This window comes from Anser brachyrhynchus, assembly GCF_964034855.1.
Source record: "Anser brachyrhynchus genome assembly, chromosome: 1".
Classification (NCBI taxonomy): Eukaryota; Metazoa; Chordata; class Aves; order Anseriformes; family Anatidae; genus Anser; species Anser brachyrhynchus.
Window position 1 is genome coordinate 45,372,419 of NC_137694.1, and position 19,538 is coordinate 45,391,956.

At 39.0% G+C, this 19,538-nt stretch overlaps 1 protein-coding gene across 11 annotated transcripts in view; it reads right to left on the reverse strand.

The window, feature by feature from the left end:
* CNOT4 (CCR4-NOT transcription complex subunit 4) overlaps positions 1 to 19,538 on the reverse strand; it is a 90,419-nt gene that overhangs the window by 28,943 nt on the left and 41,938 nt on the right. For all 11 annotated transcript variants that reach the window (XM_080595599.1, XM_080595604.1, XM_080595602.1 and 8 more), the window contains 4 exons: positions 11,695 to 11,938; positions 4,070 to 4,267; positions 1,321 to 1,407; positions 718 to 819 (listed from right to left, as the gene is read on the reverse strand). In XM_080595599.1, the coding sequence (XP_080451725.1) occupies positions 718 to 819; positions 1,321 to 1,407; positions 4,070 to 4,267; positions 11,695 to 11,868 (561 nt within the window). In that variant the 5' untranslated portion in view covers positions 11,869 to 11,938. Of the gene's footprint in view, positions 1 to 717; positions 820 to 1,320; positions 1,408 to 4,069; positions 4,268 to 11,694; positions 11,939 to 19,538 lie in introns of those variants that run through there.

The window sequence follows — 19,538 nt, forward strand, 5'->3', positions numbered from 1 at the left end:
TTTACATACATTATAGAACAAGCAAAGTACAAGTCTGGTAGGAGAAAAATAAACAAGTCTAATCAATGCAAATTTAAAAACAAAAAAAAGGCAAGTAAAGACAGACAAGTGTAGATTTCATGACACAGCAAGCTTTAGGCTGTTATATAGTAAACCTAGGCTTGACTTCTGGGATATTCTTCCCTCCCAACACACCTCACCCCCTTTTGAATGGAAACAGAATGCTTGAGATAAAGGCAGGCTTACTACTACAAGAACATTTTGTAAACAGGACATTAACTTGATAGAAATTTTGAGGATGAGAAAGGAAAAGCTCAAACACTATCACAAAAACTACTGCAGAGATACACTCCTCTCTAATCTTACTTCATGCATTTGGACTACAGAAATGTTCTGTAGAAGAAAATAATCAGGTTTTCACAAAATCTTTTTAAGTTTTACAAAAAAAAGCCACAGTGAGAAAGGGGAAGGGGTACATTGGTCTCAAACTTTTGCTCTGAACCTACCTGCCAACCCTCAAGCATCACATGCTGGAAGCTCACTAAAATTCCATGCTGTGATTAATGGTAGGAAAGTAGATCCAAAAAAAATCAGTAGCCCGCTAAACTGGACATTTTTGTTCAGGAACGCAAGCACATCTATACAAATAAAAGTTTACGGTATGCACTGATATCAGTATCCTAGCACATATATATGAAAATGTAAAAGCATTACCACCTTGAGTGTTCTGCCATCTACCACCACATTATTGACGCACTGTATGGCTCTGAGAGCATCTTCTGACCGGATGTAGGTTACATATGCACTGGCACTTGGACCCTAGAAAGAAAACATGCCTTTTTTTTTTTTCCAGACAGACTTGAGCATTAAGTTGCTTTTATACTAGCTCACTTCAGAAATTGATACATTCAAGGCCAGATGTTTCTGAAAGTAGCCTAAAACAGTTCATGAGAATTTAGATTTGATGCATGAAGGAAAACAAATGCATCAAAATATCCCTTAAGGTTCAGAAAATAATTAATGGTGTTTTGTCCATGAAATGCAGAATAGTGAAAGAATGCCATGTTTCTGCTGCTTTGAAGATTCTCATCCTGTCTCCTGATTTTTAATCTTTCTACTTACTCTGCATCTTCCAATTGAACTTCAAAACTGTTTGGACAAATGCCTCAGCTAGTACAGTAATTTTGCTTTTGCAATATTATGTATTTTCTTTTTACTACTTTAATCTACTGCTTAAACAAAAATAGTTCCCTGGATTCACAGGACAAATACGTATCTTCTCTGTAGGAATAGAAGTCACAAGAGCCGCTACAGTCTTACCTGTGAGCCTGCATATGATGTGCTGTTATTAATGACAACTTTATGTATTTTACCAAACTTCCCAAAATATTCTGGTCGTTTCAAAACCTACAAAAAGAAAAGGAAGAAAGTTAAAGATGTATATTGGAAAGTTAACTGCAATTCATATGGGACTGTACTTTGCCTGCGTACTTAATGAAACCCACATCTTTTCTACAAATGGAAAAACAAACGGATGCAGATTTCTTTTCCGGTGAGAAACACTGTTACTTGCAATACAAAGTGCATTGCCACTGCAGTAAAGAACTTAAATGAAGGATATACTATATTGTGTTTTATTTTTGTTATTTGAACTACCTAAACTCCGCTCTGGCAATATATATCCCATTCAACATGAAACATTCCTGCATGCACCTATTTTATAATTTGAGGAAAAATCCAGAATCACATGAATTCCAGTTTTAAAATAACCACCTTAAACTTGCATTCAGATATATTAACTGCCAGAATAAAAACAGCTGAATCCTGACTCACTTGCTCCACACCAAGAGAAGTAGAGTAAATTAATTAACTTGAGTCTAATCTTTCAAAAAAAACTTAAGGCTAAGTATAGGAAAAAATATGACACTTCATAGGGGGCAAGAAAAAAATGTTGCAGAAACAACACTACACTGAAATGTGACTGAATATCACACCAGAATGAAAAAAAAATCCTGTCCTGCCTTTCACTGCATCAGTTAAGTAATAACTATTTGGGGATCCTATGCAAAGCAGAAACTTCTTCAGCATACTAAGTAACTTTGTTGAATAATGGTTACCTGTGTGCCAATGGAATTGGCAATATCTGAGAGGCTGCTACCAAAAGCCTTTCTTTTTCTTTCCCTGTGATGGGAAGAAGTGACTACTCAGACTGAGCCTATGTAAGCTGAGAGGAAGAAAGGACAATTTGTTTCCCCAACTACATCTTCAGATTTATATTACAATACAGTTAAACTGTACTGATCCAAGAACTTCACCTAACCACCTTGTCTCCCTTCTTCAGGGAGCATCAACATCTTCAAGATCAAGCAGTATTAATCATGTTGCAAAAGTCCTGTAGAAGTACAGGGCACACTGTACATTCAACTAGAAACTCTCACTGGTTTCTTCTGACTGTTCTTCAGCTGATTTACATTGCTCCTGAAAGGCCCAATGCCACCTTTGGGCACCATTCCAGAGGAGACTGGCAGTCCTAAGGAGAAGGATTTCTTCAAGTGTTTTACTGATTGCACACCTGATAACGTATGGCAGCATGGCCGTCACAATTTTCAAAAGTGTGTGTCAGAAGTGGATCCACCTGTACATTCCATTACAATCTACAGGCCTATTTTCAGAAACATTAAATAGCAGCCAGTCTCCCCTTCCAAATCATGTTTATTTGTACATGAGGATTTTTGCCTGCTTAAGTGGAAAACAAGTTGAAAATATTGAAGCTTTTTTTTTCTTTTAGATCTATCCCATCTCTCTCTTTCAGGCTAGGTTTCTCTGAAATCAAGCTATCTGGGTATTACATACAGTGTTCAGTAAATACCCATTATCCTTTGACATATCAGTGAAAATATTGACCACCACATAATATAATACCACCCTCCCACTTATTATGCAAATAAGCGTGGAACTACCTGAGGTTAAAAAAGAGTTGTGTATATTATTTCCTCTTACAAATCCACTCTCTGTTCAAAGAAACTTAATGCATTTTTTAATGATAAATTGCAAGCAACTGTCAACATTGGCCTGGCTTTGTGCTATTGCAGTTAACTTGCTGCTATATTCTTGTCAAAACTGTAGTGTTTGAGGTTGTATCAGTTTAACTGATTTTTCTCTTTGCTTCCTATCCTATTTCCTTTCACTAAAAAGTGTTTTACATTTGTTCTTTTCCAGCCTACCAAAATGTGGCCCATTCTCAGCAAGTCCTCAGTAACAGTCACTTATATCTGAGGTTTCTCCAGACAGTTTAGTCCAATCAGGCAAATTTAACTTGGCACAACACTCTTGAAGACATCTATTTATCTTGTAGTACATTCCTTCCACATTCTAATTCAAGGTACTCTTACTCATTAGCACTAATTCCATTAGCTATCTGCAGCTGACTGATGATGGAAGCGAAGAAAGCATTATTAAAAATGCTGTTTTTTAATCCAGTTAAACAGTTTTCCCCAAATGAAAAACTTATTTTTGATGATACAGAGTAGTAAGCCTTTCCTCGGTCCTTCTCTTACTAATTATTTCTTCAAGTGACCTTACTCTTGTACTCCTTCCTAGGTATACTTCAGCTGTTGACTTTTTTCTTCTGTCCTTACAGATCTGTGCTACACATATATTTGCTCTTTATAATCTGAACTGGCTCCCATTTCAGTATAGGCAGTGCATAGCACAGTTGCGTAGTTTAGAATAGGCAGTGCATGACACAGCTGCGTAGTGCCAGCAGACCTAGCACAGGAAAGTGAGTAACTAAAAGTGTTAAACTCGTTTTAAGCTCAACATCAAGCTCTTTAATGAATACAAAGAACAATTTCCGTAAAAATAAAGCATCCATACTCTCAAAAACAAAGACAATTATTTTGGAGTAGGAAGCTCAGTAGTTGCCTTAAGAAAAGCATCAGTATCACGGAAATTTTGAAAGCTGTTTTATTTAGTACCCACTACAGACAGACAAGGGTAGGCACAAGAATGTTCCAGCAGTTTCCTGACAGTAAGTTAAGAGCAAGATCTGCAAGTGTGAAGTGCTCACCTCTGGATCTGCTAGGCGTTGAGATAACCCTACCACGAAGACAAGGTTCTTCTGTACAACCCGTACACTGGCCAAGTGTTTGCGATTCTCTGATATCTTTTGTTTCCTCTCATTTTGTTTCTGTTTCTTTTCGTTTTTTATCCTTTGCAGCTCTTCCTGGGAGAGTGGTTTGTACACTGCTGGATCTTCTGGGTATGGCTAGATATAACAAATATAATTAAGAACAACACTTATAACAAACATTTGAAAATCATTAATCCAGACATTTTAACATATATTTCTCCTGTTACACCGTTCTAATTGTTATGGCCAGCCATAACATAAAAGTAGCACACTGAGACCTTTAGAGAAAGGGAACATCTTGCAGATTTTCATGGAATTCTCCAATTTACGGTTATAATACTGACATAAGCAAGAACTGCATTCTAACTGAGCTGCCTATTCAGTCTAGTAACACCAGAAGCAGCTACAACACGACAGCCAACACATCCTGTTAAGATTTCACTAACATGGCATAGTAAGTAGGGTGAAAGAGCGCCCTGCATATTTGCATTATATGTCTGATACTGATTTGAATACTTAAATGTATTAACAAACGTGAATACTAGGAGATAAGAAATCTAAACAAAATTGTGCTTTCAGTGACCGAGGTTTACAGTAACACCATTACGTGCCTCAGTCTTTACATGGTTAACTTCTCCTAGCAAAGAGAGGTTTCAGCACAGCTAACTGCGTACTGATTTAATAGTGTTCTTGCCATGCTTCTGTGTCAGTTTGAAGCTTGAGGTTGTCTTCCCTGCACAAAGGTGTATTTTAACCTCTAAATTATCTACAGATAACTCTACAGACACATCTACAGGTAACTCCTCAAACAGACAACTCTAGATTTTAATCTTAAAAGTAACTAACAGAAACAAAAATCTCCGTTGCACAGAAAGACTGCTTTATTTGTGCAGGTTACGTGCCTATTGGTATAAAGGCACTATTTTAGCCCTGTCTTGCAGACTACAGTGAAATGTTTTCTGTCCCACATTGCTTCTCAAAGCACTTCCATATTCCTTATCCATCTCATGTTTTTTTTTAGACTGAAAAGTTAAATTTCATATTTCACACACACAGCAATGCTAAGCACAGAAAAAGGTATATAAAAAAACAGATTTTTCCTAAGCATTGAAGATGAATTAAAAACAAGAAGCATACAGGATATATGCACTAAAGTAAAGACTTGAGGTAAAGAACTTAAGCTCACCAATATGTTGAACCAAGTTCATTGCCTGTACTACCATAACAAAAGGTTTCAATGTCCAACAAAAACGTACTTAAGTTTCCTGACTGTCCTCTGTTAACAGTAGAATAACAAATTAAATGTCATACTAAACAACCTGAGAAAACCTACAGCAGATGAAAATAAGGGTTAGTTTAAAAGCATGTATTCCCCATACTTGTGTGATGCTACTGAAAGAGCCACTGAGTAGTTCTTAGACCTGATGGTCTGAGGACATCTCCAAACAAAACAAGATCCACTTTACAGTTTAAGAAGTTTAGTCCAGCATCATTACGCTATACTTGAGACATCTTCTGAAAATAGTGGTCAACTTCAGCAGACTCTATCAAGCTTTAGCACCAAGTTCCTTGGAATCTGCTTTTAGTATCACAAAGCAATTTAAACTTGTAAGATACCTAGTGTTAGCCAAACGTACACACTTAAGACCTTGGCATGAAAGCACACTAAGGACTCAAGTTACCCTTTCAGAACAAGTTAAGACCATACTGTTCCTCAAAGTTATGTCATGCACAAGTAACACTCAATACTTCATACAGATTTCACTTAATGAACATTTAACAATAATTTGAAGAACAAGGATCCACATTAGTGAGGTCATTTGAGATGAGCTATAGCTGATGATTATCTTGAGCTTCAACACATGTATACAACTCTGTCTCTGAAGACCTTCTTAATTCCACATTGCTTGACAAAGAGAGCTAATTCAGTTATGATGGTCAAGCTGAGCTCAGGTAAGAATGGGAAGAAAATACCAGTACAAGGTATATATAGCTCCAAAAATAAAATAGCTTGCCCTACACCAAGCAATGTGGTATGATCCCTACAAACCAGCCTTTCACAGACTGAATTTCTTCTCCAGATTTCATCCTATGCAAGGCAAGGCATTCAAGTGTGTTGCTCTCTGGTACTATGAAAGAAATGAAAAATTCATGGTCTTCAGGAGGTTCAGTAAGGCCCCTGAAGACCCGAGAAAACTACAGCAAGCAGTGCCAAAGTTGATCAGCTTCTTTCTTGCCAAGAATAACTACATTAAAAGTATATTACCAAATGAGAAGCATGTTCCTCCTCTGTACAGCAATTTGCTACTAGAAGTCCTGAACAGAAGTCTGCAATCATGCTGGATAACTCAAGCATAAGCCTGAGCAGAATATTTACTTGTCCATAGTAAAGACACTGCTTCCTATTTGTACAGAAGAGCATGAGAACTACCAGGAGGCACTGAACAGCAGTAACTTCAAGAATCAGGGAACAAAAACAACATCTCAGCAGGTAGTACAAGACCACCTGACTGAGGATTTTAATCATTTATTTGCCACCATGGATAACACTACTTGTTTTAGCAACAGAGTAATCAAAAGTTCTCACTAGATACTGTAGTGCTGTATTATACAGAAAATGTTTCATATGTATGCTTATCACTTCCATGACATATTTAATGCTTCTAAAGGAATATGGGTAGTTGGGCATCATGACTTTCAGGACCTGTAAATGAATCTATGCACCTCTGAGTCCCAAGACTGAATCAGAACCCAGTTCTAAGATGTGATAAAAGACACTCCTATCTATACATAACATGTAGCATGATGAGAGATAAGTGATATTGTACATGTAAGGAGGGAAGCAAATATGCATAGAATGATCTTCTCAAATGCTGTTGGTGCTAAGAAAATTTAAGTCTTAAAAATCCCATTCAAAATAAGGACAGGAAAAATCCTGTTTTAAATAAGGACAAAGCCATTCTACAAACAGAATAGGTCAATAAATGACTTCATCCTCAGAGTGACTGCTTCCCACAAGTTCATGCACTCAGGTGACAGTTCAACTATGGACAGAACATAAGCATCAAAGGATAGCGGAAAGTGACTGTGAAAGCCAAGCAAGGTGGATTGACTATCCATGCATCTCGAAGCATCATTTCACTGCTGTTTACTCTGTCCAACCCTACAAAACAAGGAGAAGACCACAGGTCTTGCAACAGCAGAAGTGGCCATGCCATTAGGCATGACTTTCCTTTTAAAAAAAAGGACACACCTTGGCCAAGTATGAATCTAATTCTGTTTTGCATGGTGTAAGACAAGAGGTTAGCTGTTCCCAATGGCCAAGAAGCATAAGATGATACTTGTTTGCTCTACTGTGACTGATTCCTTAGCTGGTAGAGGACTTGAGATCCAAGCAAAGTAGCTACATCAAATGTTATCAGCATTTAAATATCTTCAGATACAAGACACTAAGATACGTCAACATCACAGATTCGCTGTCTAAATTTAGCTGACACCCTCCACTTCAGTTATACAAATCCTCTTCAGCAAAACCCATGGAAGCCACCTGAACAAGATCTGCCAACACAGCAAGTGACCGGGCTTTGTTTACACTAACTGTGAGTTGCTGGTAGTCCTACAAGAAAAAGTTCAAATATGTCTTCTGTAGTCTCATGTCTTTTATCAGAGATGGCCCTTGATGAATTCTTAGTCTTCCTGACTAAGCTTGTCTTGTAATTTAAGTTTTGTTTTCTTTCAGACTTTTTCCCCACATTTTCCCAATTGTTGAGAGCTGAGCTGGGATTTATCAAGCACTCTGCTTTTGTCATTCCCAGATGGGGTCACATTCCTTCCACACAATGGATGTACCAACATTTCCCAGTTGTTTCCTTGCTACCAAATAGGTTCTGAAATGAGAAATACAGAGAAAGTCAATAAGGTTTATGCATAGCATACAGTATACTTATTACAATAAAAATTAGCAATTTCTAAATACAAATTGTTGCACTAAACTATTCAGTTATGGCATTAAAAGCACAGAAGGAAACAACTGACATTTGACGACTGTGCTCCTACAGACAGGAGTAGGAGAAAGACATGAACATGCTTAAAACATTTTAGTTCCTTGGTCATAAGTTCACTACTTAATCTCCAATACAATGTGGTAGGAGGAAAAAGGCTTACTAAGTCAAGGAAATGGAGAAAAATGACAAAGCCATGCTACAAGAACAGCAGAATATCAAAGTATACTATTTGGTGAAGGGCAGAGCAATTAAGTTTTAAGTGAAGGAGTTACGCATTTTTTGTTAGTGTTTGGGTTTTTTTTTCTGAAGCCATCCCATTTGGGAGATTTAAAAATGTTAACAACTGACATTAAGGTCTGAGTGCTATGCTCTATTAAAGCCATATAGGTGACTAAAATAATAGACATTCATACAAAAATAGTACCTAGGCCACTGAATATTTTAAAGAAAAAAATCACCACAAAAAAAATCCCTGGCTTTACAGCTGAAACCAGTGAGTCTGCTGACCTGTAAACCTGCTTTTGGCTGCAGAAATCTCTTTTGAGAACAGCATATTTTCATTTTAATTTGACTAGTTAGTGACTATTTCACCCACAGTTAAGAAACCAATTGACTGGAAAGAACAGGAACACTTGCTTAGCATCTTACAATTGACTAGACCTACAATTCTGAAGGGGATCAGTAACTTGAGAGCAAGTCGGTTCTGTTTAAGGAACCACCTTTTGTCTTTAATGAAATTAGCAAAACCAATTTGTGAGTATTTCAAAAGCCACAAAGCTTACAATGCCTTTAATATGTTCAGACTTACAAATACTAGTTACCATCCAACATTCAACTTCGAGTCACTCTACCCCCTCACTTTCACAATGCAAAGCAAATGTGTGTCTACTACTATTACTAACAGGAGAAAATTCAGGACATGCTAACCCAACTGACTGCAGTCAAGTGAACATATTCTGCACATGCATATGTTGAGCTATATATCAGTTCAAGTATGTAGAAATACTTTCTCCTTGGTAGAGAACAATGCAAGATATCTTTTCAGTTAGAAGCAAGTTAGAGATGCTCAGGAAAATAGCAGTACATACACAAGGCACAATCAAATGTACAGCACAGACAGCACTCAAGAGTATAGCTATTATTTTATTATGGACTTGTTTCAAAAATCTTCCCCGAATCTTTTGGCCAAAATCCCCAGATAAGAAATTTCATTGCTCCTCTTCATCGACAAGCAACCAAACCATTGGAGAACTTTAATTGCACTCACCAACCTTGGCACCAAGAGCAGTTTTCTATTAAGTAATTGCGCATGACATACGCATATGCTTTAATATGAGGCCTTGCTTTCATATACGTATATTCACGTTCCATTTTGCAGTAAGAATCCTGCACTAGCATGTGCATTATAAACAAGATGTGCCTGTTGAGAGCATAGTACCTACTATAAACTTTCCTACAATAAACATATTTGCAAGAATTTACTGCTTTGCTATTTTCTGCACTTCAGCATATTGAGTGATCACAGCTGATGCACACCATCGTTGACGTGAATTAGAATGCTACTTAGATCTTTTCCCCAGAAATCTTACTACACACAGACACGAAGTATTTTAAACACGCTGCACTCAAAATCACATACCTGGTTCAGAAGACACACCACACTTCAAAAGGTGGTTTCTTCAGACTTCTTCGATGCTGCCAGCAATTGGGTAGCTCAAAATGGTTTATTCCAAGGATCTTAGTGGGGTCTTGGTACCACAATATCTTTGTGCCACAAAAAGGAGTTTACTCCTCAGCCTCCTCTACGTAGACCTTCTACAATCCAGTGAAATAGCAGCAACTCTACTCAAGAACATCTTGCAATCCACAGATGAAGAAAGTATCAAGAATATAATCCTCGTCTACTGTGAAAGAAGTCTCCTTGCTCTCCTGGAATAGTTGGCGTGCTTCCTTGTGAAGGTAGTACTCATTGCAGCTTTTCTCCCAGAACTGTTTTTCTGATCAAATTGTATCCAACTCCACAAAATATTTGCGTATCCAATCACATGCCAAATTATTCCACAAGGTAGTTCAGCTGTGGCTGTATCCTTATGTCAAAGAATCCACAGATACCCAGAAGAAGTGAATACCATGCTGATTCTGTGATTTTTTCCAATATATTCCACAAACTTCCAATAATAAATGATCAGAGATGACTGAAACAGTTGTTGGCAAAGAGTAGCATAATAAATCCAGGTACATGAAGCAACTTGCACAAAGAAATTCCAGAAATCTCATGTTTGTACCAGCAGAGTAGATATTTGCTTGTACTATAAGAACTACTATAACAGCATGTGTCATCTACAGCAGGTGTCATATGTGGAGACCAATTTGGCGATGACAGGTAGATCCTCCTTGTAGATTATACAGCTCAAATACTGCAGCAAATTTGTGCTATTTGTTAACAAACGTATGTTGCTGTGGGATAGCCTTCAAGCTTGCAGAGGCATCCAAACACAGGTTAGCGAGAGCTCTAGTGTAGCCAAAGCCCAAAAGAACAACAAGAAAATGACTGGAAGTGCTTATAGAAAGCTGTGGCAGTGAATGAAGATAGTGAACTCAAGTAAGATTACTCAGGGTCTGAGAAGGGAGCTGTAACATGAGACAGGAAGCCAAAGGCATAAACTGAGGATAGGATCACAATTAAATAAGAGGAGAAAGAGCAGACATAAGTAGCTGCGATTAGACAAAGAGGAAGGCCGGGCAAGAAAGTTACAATCAAGGAGTATCGTTAGAATTAAAGAAGATATCAAGAACGAATTTTATACTAAACATTGATGATAAGGAAGTAATAAGGCTAAGCAAAACACTAAGGAGGAAGAAAATTCAAAGGAAAAAGTGGGCAACTTAGTGAAGTTGAAGTTTGTAGTTGTGGCCAACCACAGTACCAGCCAGGTATCAATTAAGAGACAGGGAGAAATTAAGTGTGACTCTCAACGTACTACCTTTAAGCATTTGGCAACAAGATCAGAATGCTAGACAAGTAGACTTAGCCTAGATTTTGAGAAGCTTTATAATTTATCACCATTGGATATATTTTCCAAAACGTTTATAAGTTTAGTGTCCAGAAAAATGGATTAAGAGCTCCAGTGCCACAAAACAAGCAGGTGATTTATAAGCTTGCCTCAGACAGCTCGGCTAGTTTAGCTGAACCTTGGGCCCTCAGCAAACCCCTGATGCTGGAATCCTCACTGTCCTTCCTGAAAAGACTCTGGCAATGCATGAGCACCCCAAATCACAGGACTTTTTACTTTTGGCAGTTCTCCCAGCATCAGCATGCCTTGGTTCTGATCCACAGCTTCCCCTATTAATCCAGTTCTGAATTTAACAAACCAAGACTAGCAGCTGCACAACGGCTTCGACATGTATGCAGACAATCTGAAAGATCCAACACCTCACCCTTGAGCTACGCCATTACTAGAAGAATGTTTCCCCGAAGGAAAAGGATGTCTTTGGTACCAACACAATGCAAGAGCCTTGTGATATGTGCAAGACAAGCCGCTGTTCCAGGATATTTACCTTTCTGCAAGCAGGACAAAGTCCATTCTCATCAGTGCGGATACGATGCCAACAGAAACGGCAGATTTGGTAGCCACAGGTGCAAGGGAAGAAGTTGATGTCATCAATCTCCAGAGGCTCCATGCAAAGGGGGCATTCCACAGGGTCTTCCTTAGCATCAGGGCTGCGAGACATCTTTATATGTTCGCAGAGCAGCAAAAGTTTGTAATAACTTAATAGATAAAGAAGGTCAGCACTTGAAAGTCTGCAAGAAAAAGAAAAAGAAGCAATTAGTACTTTTGACAACCTTTGTTTTGCACCTCTTAATATTTCCATTCTCCACCACTTGCCTTCTCCCCACACAAGTTATCTACAAAAACACAAGCTACCTGCTAATAACTTGAGTCTGTCTTCCCACTTATGAGCCACACAAGTAATATGAAAGATGCTATTGGTGATGTGTCTCCCTACCTGGATAGGCAAGCACTTCTTTGACTAGCCTGTGTTTCAAGCTGTACAGTCACAAGGAAATACTTGGGGTGTATGATGTATGCTTAAGTTCTGCCAGCTCCTTTTAGTGACTGCTTGCTTCAAGTCTTCTACAAATTCAACTCAGGACTTCACGTTCAAGACCAATTTATTCCTCCACTCAGGGATTTGGAACAACATTTAGGTCATCCATTCAGACTTTTCAGTGGGGTTACAGAATTATCAAACAGAAACAATGAAAGCTTCTGACACAGAATGGTTCATTTCATTGTCCATCCCTTTTTTTGGTACAGAAACCAAACCTTGAGATTAATTTTTAAGTAGTGTTTGCCAAGGTTTATAAGGTATACAACTTTCTGTATGCAGACAACTTTTGTCAAGTCTTTTATGCTTTTCATCAGCACCTAATTCACACCGAAGTCCAAATATATACACATGCCCAAAAAAACCCACCCTAGTTCTAACTAGGGAAGCAGACAGTACAATATTTCTGGATCAGAATTTTGAAAAAGAACCAAAATGCATGTTTTCTTCAAAATTCACTACTTTAGCTCATTTCTTAAGCTCAATCATTTGAGCATGCTTCCATTCTATTAGTTTAAGAATGAAGAACAAAGTTGCTGTCACACTCAGAAAGGACATAGTCCTCACTGAGATATTCAGTTTTGTGTTTTTCCCCTCTCGTGAACCAGAAGTGGGGATATTTGAAGTGGTATCTAGTCTCAACAAGTCATCTTTACCTGCTGCAGGAAATGTGTATAAGGCACCTAATTTTATTACTTCACTTTAATTCCGTACTTCTTTTGGAGATAAAACCACACAACTAGAAACCCCCCTGAAAAGCATGACTGATATGCCAGTTACACCTACAGATACAGCCCTCCTTGCCCCAAGCACTGAGAAATACATGACCAGAATCAACAGCTGGCTGGTCATACTATCTTTAACACACACGTACTTTTTTTTTTTTTTTTTTTTACAAATAGGCAAGCTCATAAACTTTAAAAATCCAAAATTCTTTTTCAATTACACCTTCCCCCAAACAGACACGTTTGCTCTGGGTATTCCTGAGCTTCCTGCACTAATGCTTTGCTCGGTCAGAATTTTACCAAGAAATCAGCAATAAGTGCCATGCTGAGCAAAGTACGAAGTTTCTTAAAGTCAAGCACTACTCTCTAGCTCCCCCTTCTTGCATGCTATTATGCAAGTGTATTTAGGATTTAACCACACACACAATCTGAAGTCTCCTCTACTTTCCCACTGAGTTTTGCATTTCATTACTTTCCAAAAACATTAGATCATGTACTATCCAATCTTTCCCCAGGCTTTTAGGAGCAAGTCCAGAGAAATTCTTACATCCACCTACTAGAAGAATAACATTTACTCCCATCCTTGTAAATACAGGTTTTGAGACCAATCCCTTGGCTCACAGATTTCTGTACACTGGAGTCTTAGCCTTACACATCTTTGGTTCAGTACTCACGACCACAAAAAACAGTTCTGTTTATGATCTTCTGACTCTAAACCACACTTCCTTGCATAAAGTCTATCTTGTAAAGCCCATGAGGTTCCAGTTAAAGTTGGGACCTCTCACTTTACAGGACAGGATCAGTTCAGCATCAGCGTGCAAAGCTTGTCCCTGTTCCCCACAGAAATTCTTCTGCAGGTGGCCAGGAGAGAACCCCAGGGAGGAACAGCACACACACACGCAACCACAGCACCAAATACACAGCAGGGCAGAAAGAGCATATAGCCTTACACAGAACAGTTGCATTGCAGCCAGGTGTGTTCACCAGCTGATACCGGCAGCCTAGACTAACTGCAGTTGAGGCTATTCTCATAGCACATACTGCCTCGAGGTACAACATACAAGTCTGGTGAACACATAGCACTACCCCAAAAAACCAGCTTAAAGTCCCATTAAATGCTTACATAAAGTAAGGATGGAGGAACAGATTTTAAAAACAGTAAGCACTATTTTCCTCACGTGGCATGCACTAGCAACAACGCTGTCCTCTTTCTGACCTTCACAGTGATTGAAATCAAAATGTTAAACTCCTACAATAACATAGCAGGTTTTTATTTAATTATCCATGATTTCTTTGGTGGTATATAACAATCACTTTAACCACCTCAAAACCACATCATGGGGCCTTATTAGTGTTTAGACAGAACAGAATCTGGCCTGAAAGAAAGAAAGGATTAGCTTGCCCAGGAGCTCTGTCTTGTTTGTAAAACCCATTTTCATCGGTTGAAGGGTCAGAGGGATTGTTAAAAGGCCACAGCACACTGTTTAATTGCTTGTTATGCATGTAACTTAACACACATTTCTACAGCAACCTTTATACCTTTTGCAATGCCTGCGAGTTAAATTTCTTATAACAAAACTTCTCACATCTATATAGCTGCAAAACCATTACAACACAAAAATGACATTAAATCAAAGCATGCAATAAACTGCACAGATTTTGTTCAAAAAGTTTCAAGTTGGATATGACTGTCATAGAACTCCAAACAACGGGTCGGAAAGCAAACAGCATAGTCCGATCAAGCCTGAACTCATTCCACTACACGTCCAGCTACTTTGAGTCTACTGAAACATATCTAATAAACCCATATTAGTACTGGTGCAGTTGTAGTTAGAAGCACAGCTTTAAAGAACTTCAGTCATCACAATAAAACTAGTGAGTTATAACTTTCCTATTTGGAATCTCTGCTAGGAAATGTTATCGGTTCATGTGAAAAGAGTGTGACATTAGCTAGTGCCTCTGGGATATGCAGACAAGCTCTAAGAAAATTGCAATGTGATTAACATTTATGAGCTGTTTAAGTTAACACTAAGAGTTCAGCAGCTGCTAGCAATAATGCCAATAGCTTGCTTCAGTCAGTAAACGGCCTGTTTTACAACTAGGAGTAAAGAGCAGCTGTATGCCATGTTTCTTGAAACTAAGTGAAAAGCGGTATTTATTTACCTGGGAAAAGACCGTTCAAGCATCCTATTTTTCAAGCATCCTATTTAAAGATTCTCTCCAAAGAAGCGTCTCCATTTCAGGAGGCTTTATATACCAGGGACTGTGTACCAATTCTGCATCAGAACAGTGCTCAGTTTTTCAAGCCCAGAAGAGTAACATGCAGAGTGAGGCAGCATTAAATGCATCGTTCGTACAAAGCTACCAAGCTACTAGTTTAACTAGTCAGCTCAGAATGAAGTTGTTGGAATAGTCTTAAAGATTAACATCATAATAAAAGTAATGCAGTGACAGCAAGACACAAAAGGCAGAACTACCTGCTGTATTTAATCTACAGTATTTGGTCTTTGGGATCAAGTTCCCAGAGGTCAATTTAATAGCATCTCAGGAAAAAGGGAAGAAGGTTGTGCACATCTGCATACACACACAAAATGCAAGCAGCTAGGATTTGTCCATGCTCTTTCCACAGCACTGACAACTGCAGTCAAACAGCACTCCGGCAGCTCCACATCCTGTTTATAGAAGACTGTGCCAAAATATTCACACACACAAGGACGGAGCAAAGGTGGACAACGTCCAGCAGCATCTCTTAGAGCTGGTGATTTTGTAATAGGTAATAACCAGAATAGAGAAACAAGTAGTTGGTACTGCAGAAGGGATAAGGCATACTACTATAAAGTTACTTTCTTTTCCAAACCAGTATACAAAGTGAAAGATATTTTTTAACTTTAACACTAGCAGTTACTTCAATCCATTTAGCATGCAGACACTTCTGTTTTCTTTTTCACTTGAGGTGAGCAAATTTAGCTTCCTACAGGTTATCTTCATCTTCATCACTGAGTTTTAAAAGAGGGTCCTAAAGGAAAGCAGGAGGAAAGCACTTGCTTCTTATCCGTTCTTTTTTCATCGAGGACACCTATTCCAAGACTTGACAGAAACAGAACCCATCTTCTTATGATAAATACTAGAAGATTTCTACTTGCTAGCAGTTCATTTTAGGAAAAAAAAGTGTTCCTTAATTCCTCCTTCAGGAGGGCAGCTAGATCCACAGGATACAGATGCCTTCTTCCCCTTTATCAGACAATGGGCTGAATCAAGCCTTGCTACTTGCTTTAAGACACTAATATCACAATCAGAAGTTGTCAAAAATCAAGTCAAGATAATCTGCAGTAAAAGACCCACATCCTAGAAAATATTTGGAGGCCTCTTGAAGGACAAAAATCCAGGCGTGCGTTAGCTAATGTTTCACGTAAAGTTCAAACATACCCGACACTTGAAGGGAAACAGGTCGGACTCTATGCACTGAACCTTTAGTAAAGGTTGGTTAAACTTGCACAAACAAACTCACATTTTTTCATAGCCTTGTATCTTTTGAAACTTGTCAAGCTCTGAGAAGTCTCAGAAATGAGCTGGGGATTCTGCCTGTGTAACTTCACACAAAAGGCAGCCCACTGGAAACTCCCATCCTCACTGTGCTGAAGGATCAATTCCCTTTTCAAACCTAATCTCTACTGTGATCCGTTTAAAAGCTGGAGGTAGGAAGGTAGAACATAAATTATAATGGACTACCCCTCTTCCTTGACCTAGCAGAGCAGCAGCTCCCTCAGCACAGCACTCTCCTCCAGGCAGGGCAAGGCAGCGCCAGCCTTTGTTCCAGAAGCCCTCGGCTGGACTAGGTCCTTCCACAGGTACTTCTGCTGACAGCAAAGCAGCCCGATTTCCTCTTATCTCCTAATGTACTAAAGGCTGTCATGGTGACCACTGCAAGGTTTACATCAAAGCCTTTCACAGACAGGCTGCACAGAAAGGTACATTTTTTTACTTCTAAGCACGCAGAACTGAGGGAGATCCAGCAAGTCACTCAAAGCCCCACGGAAAACCTGTGGCAGAGGAAGAAGCACGTCCCAAATCGTGAACCTAGTCACTAAACCTCCTGGCCATGCACACGATTCAGAAGTCTGGGGATCTTCTCCAGGCCATCCCGCTGACACACCATCTATGCTCACCTGTAATTTCCAGGACGTCTAGAGGAGAGCAATCCCTTTCTCCCCCAGCCTCTGAATTCATAGCAACACATGGTGATTGCTTCAGTTCCCTGGTTAGTAACACTACTTCAGGAGACTGGGCAGGAATGCTGAAAGCTGGCTCTTCCTGACAGGTTTTTGACACTGTTACTGAGTCAGAACTAAGACACTTCAGTGGCAAGCAAGGAAGCTCCAGTTCATCCAAGTTAACTCTCAGTTGAGACTGAGAAGGTTCATGAAAGGCCAGAACTGAAGTCTGGAGATTCCTGTGCTCTAGGCCACCCTGCAGGTGCCTGAGGAGCCCCCTTGTGTGTTTTCAGACTGGTCATTCCTTCTCTTTGTCCATCTCTTTGAATGCTGCCAGCCTAAGCACTTGTACTGTCTCTTGAACCAGCGAGACCAAGAAGAAATAGCCTATTTTTGCTGGCTGATATTTTACCTAAATCAATTCCCTGTCCAGTTCGTCACACAGCCATGCGAAAGCTTACATCAGCACAGCAAAGACGCAGAAATGAGCAACTGGGGATAGCAACTGCTCAAGCAACACATTCAGCAACAGTGCAAAAATCAGCCAAAGAACTCGACTCACAGCTTTCAACACAATGCCCTCAAGGCAGCCTAATAATAAAAAAAGAAGTCAGGTGGCAGCTGCTAAATGAAAGGGGTACTAATCTTTCTCTACAAAAATACTTGGTGTTCACACTGGATTAAGACACTTTTGGGGGCAAAAAAAAGTTTTGTACCATAAAAAATGATTTGCCCTGATGTAAACTGAGCCAAGAATTGTTCACTGTAGGCTTATTGTTATAGGACTTGGAGCTTTTACGCATAAAGGGCTACATACTACTAATGACGCATGAATACCTGTTAAGAGATTATTTACTCAAATAAGTAACTTCCTTAAAAAGCATGAACAGAATCAAGGTGTTAAGTTTTATTCAGAAAAAAATAGGCCAAATAAGATTCAGACAAATTCACCCACAATAAAACTTTGGATGCAACAAGCAAATGTTATTCTACCATCTAGGCTGATTCATTCATCAAAATTAAAAGCACAAGATTGGCCTGTAACTGTATAAATTAATTTCCCATCGATTTCTAATTCATGTTAGAACTTGAACACTACTGTTCTTTATTTTCTTTCTTGTCCCCATTTGATCTTTTTGTACCTATACCTCCACTACATGTAAATACAACATGCCAAAAGCACCTGGATAATGAATCAAGAAGCAGGGTACAGAATTAAAAAGTCAGACACTTCAAAAGCTTGTGTCACAGACAGTGACCACCCAATATGGGAATATATATCCCAGCATGATTAACTTCCATTCCTCAGACCATAAGCAGGAAACGCTTAAACAACAGTAGGAACAAAAGCCATATCTATACAGATGTGCATACAGAAAGTTATGTATCAGAAATTATCATGAAGTGTCGCATACACCAAAAACATCATGCAAGAAAAAAAGAAAATAGATTTATCAGCTGCCATTAAACATGAAGCAAGTTCCAAACCACCCTGAATTTCCTAAATCTCATTATGGATGGGCACAATTACTTCTGTTCTCCTTGTAACTCTGTAAAGGAACACTAGCATTGGACAGTGGAATATTCTTTTCAATTCCTAATATACCAGTTTTCTCTGTGTATGAAGTCTAGCATATTGATTTCATTGTACAAGATCCACATTCTCGTAAAGAAACATTATCAGACAATCAGAACGGTACTTTGGCAAAATAAAGCACTTTGTAGAAGACAGAGGGTTTAGAGATTAAAAGCTTTGTTAATGCGTATACATGCAGTAATTTGTGATATGACAGCATTTAATTGTAAAGGTAGTCACTAACATAATAAAGAGAATTCAACACCAGTGCAGAGTACCCTGGCAGACCAAGTGCTTAATGTTATTGTAGCTGGCTAATGCTGTCCATCTACTCAAGCTCCCTGCAGCAAGGCACAGAGACTTAGTGATGGCAGCTGTATTTCACTGAACTGGACCTCATATGCTTAATTGAAGTTTCCAACATCCAATTTTCCCAATGCTCTTACCCCTGAAGATAAAAAAACACAACCGACCGGGTCAGGCCACCATGTTAGTTCTACCCTTCCCCTTTTGCCCAGCACTTCAGCCCATTCACCTCCCTCTCCCCAGGAGTAGCTCATCTCCCAAGCAGCTCTCCCCGTCTCCCACTTTTCATAGGTCTTCCTGATGCCATTCAACCCATTCATATTTTCCTAGGGTGTCTTCACTCAATAGAGGAGAAACCCAATTTGCTCCTGGCTATTGGACTCAGTTTGTTTCCTTCCCCACTGAAGAAGAGGTAAGAACATGCCATTCTATAATGAAAACATCTTGTGCTAGCTTGTATTAGATTGCATACTT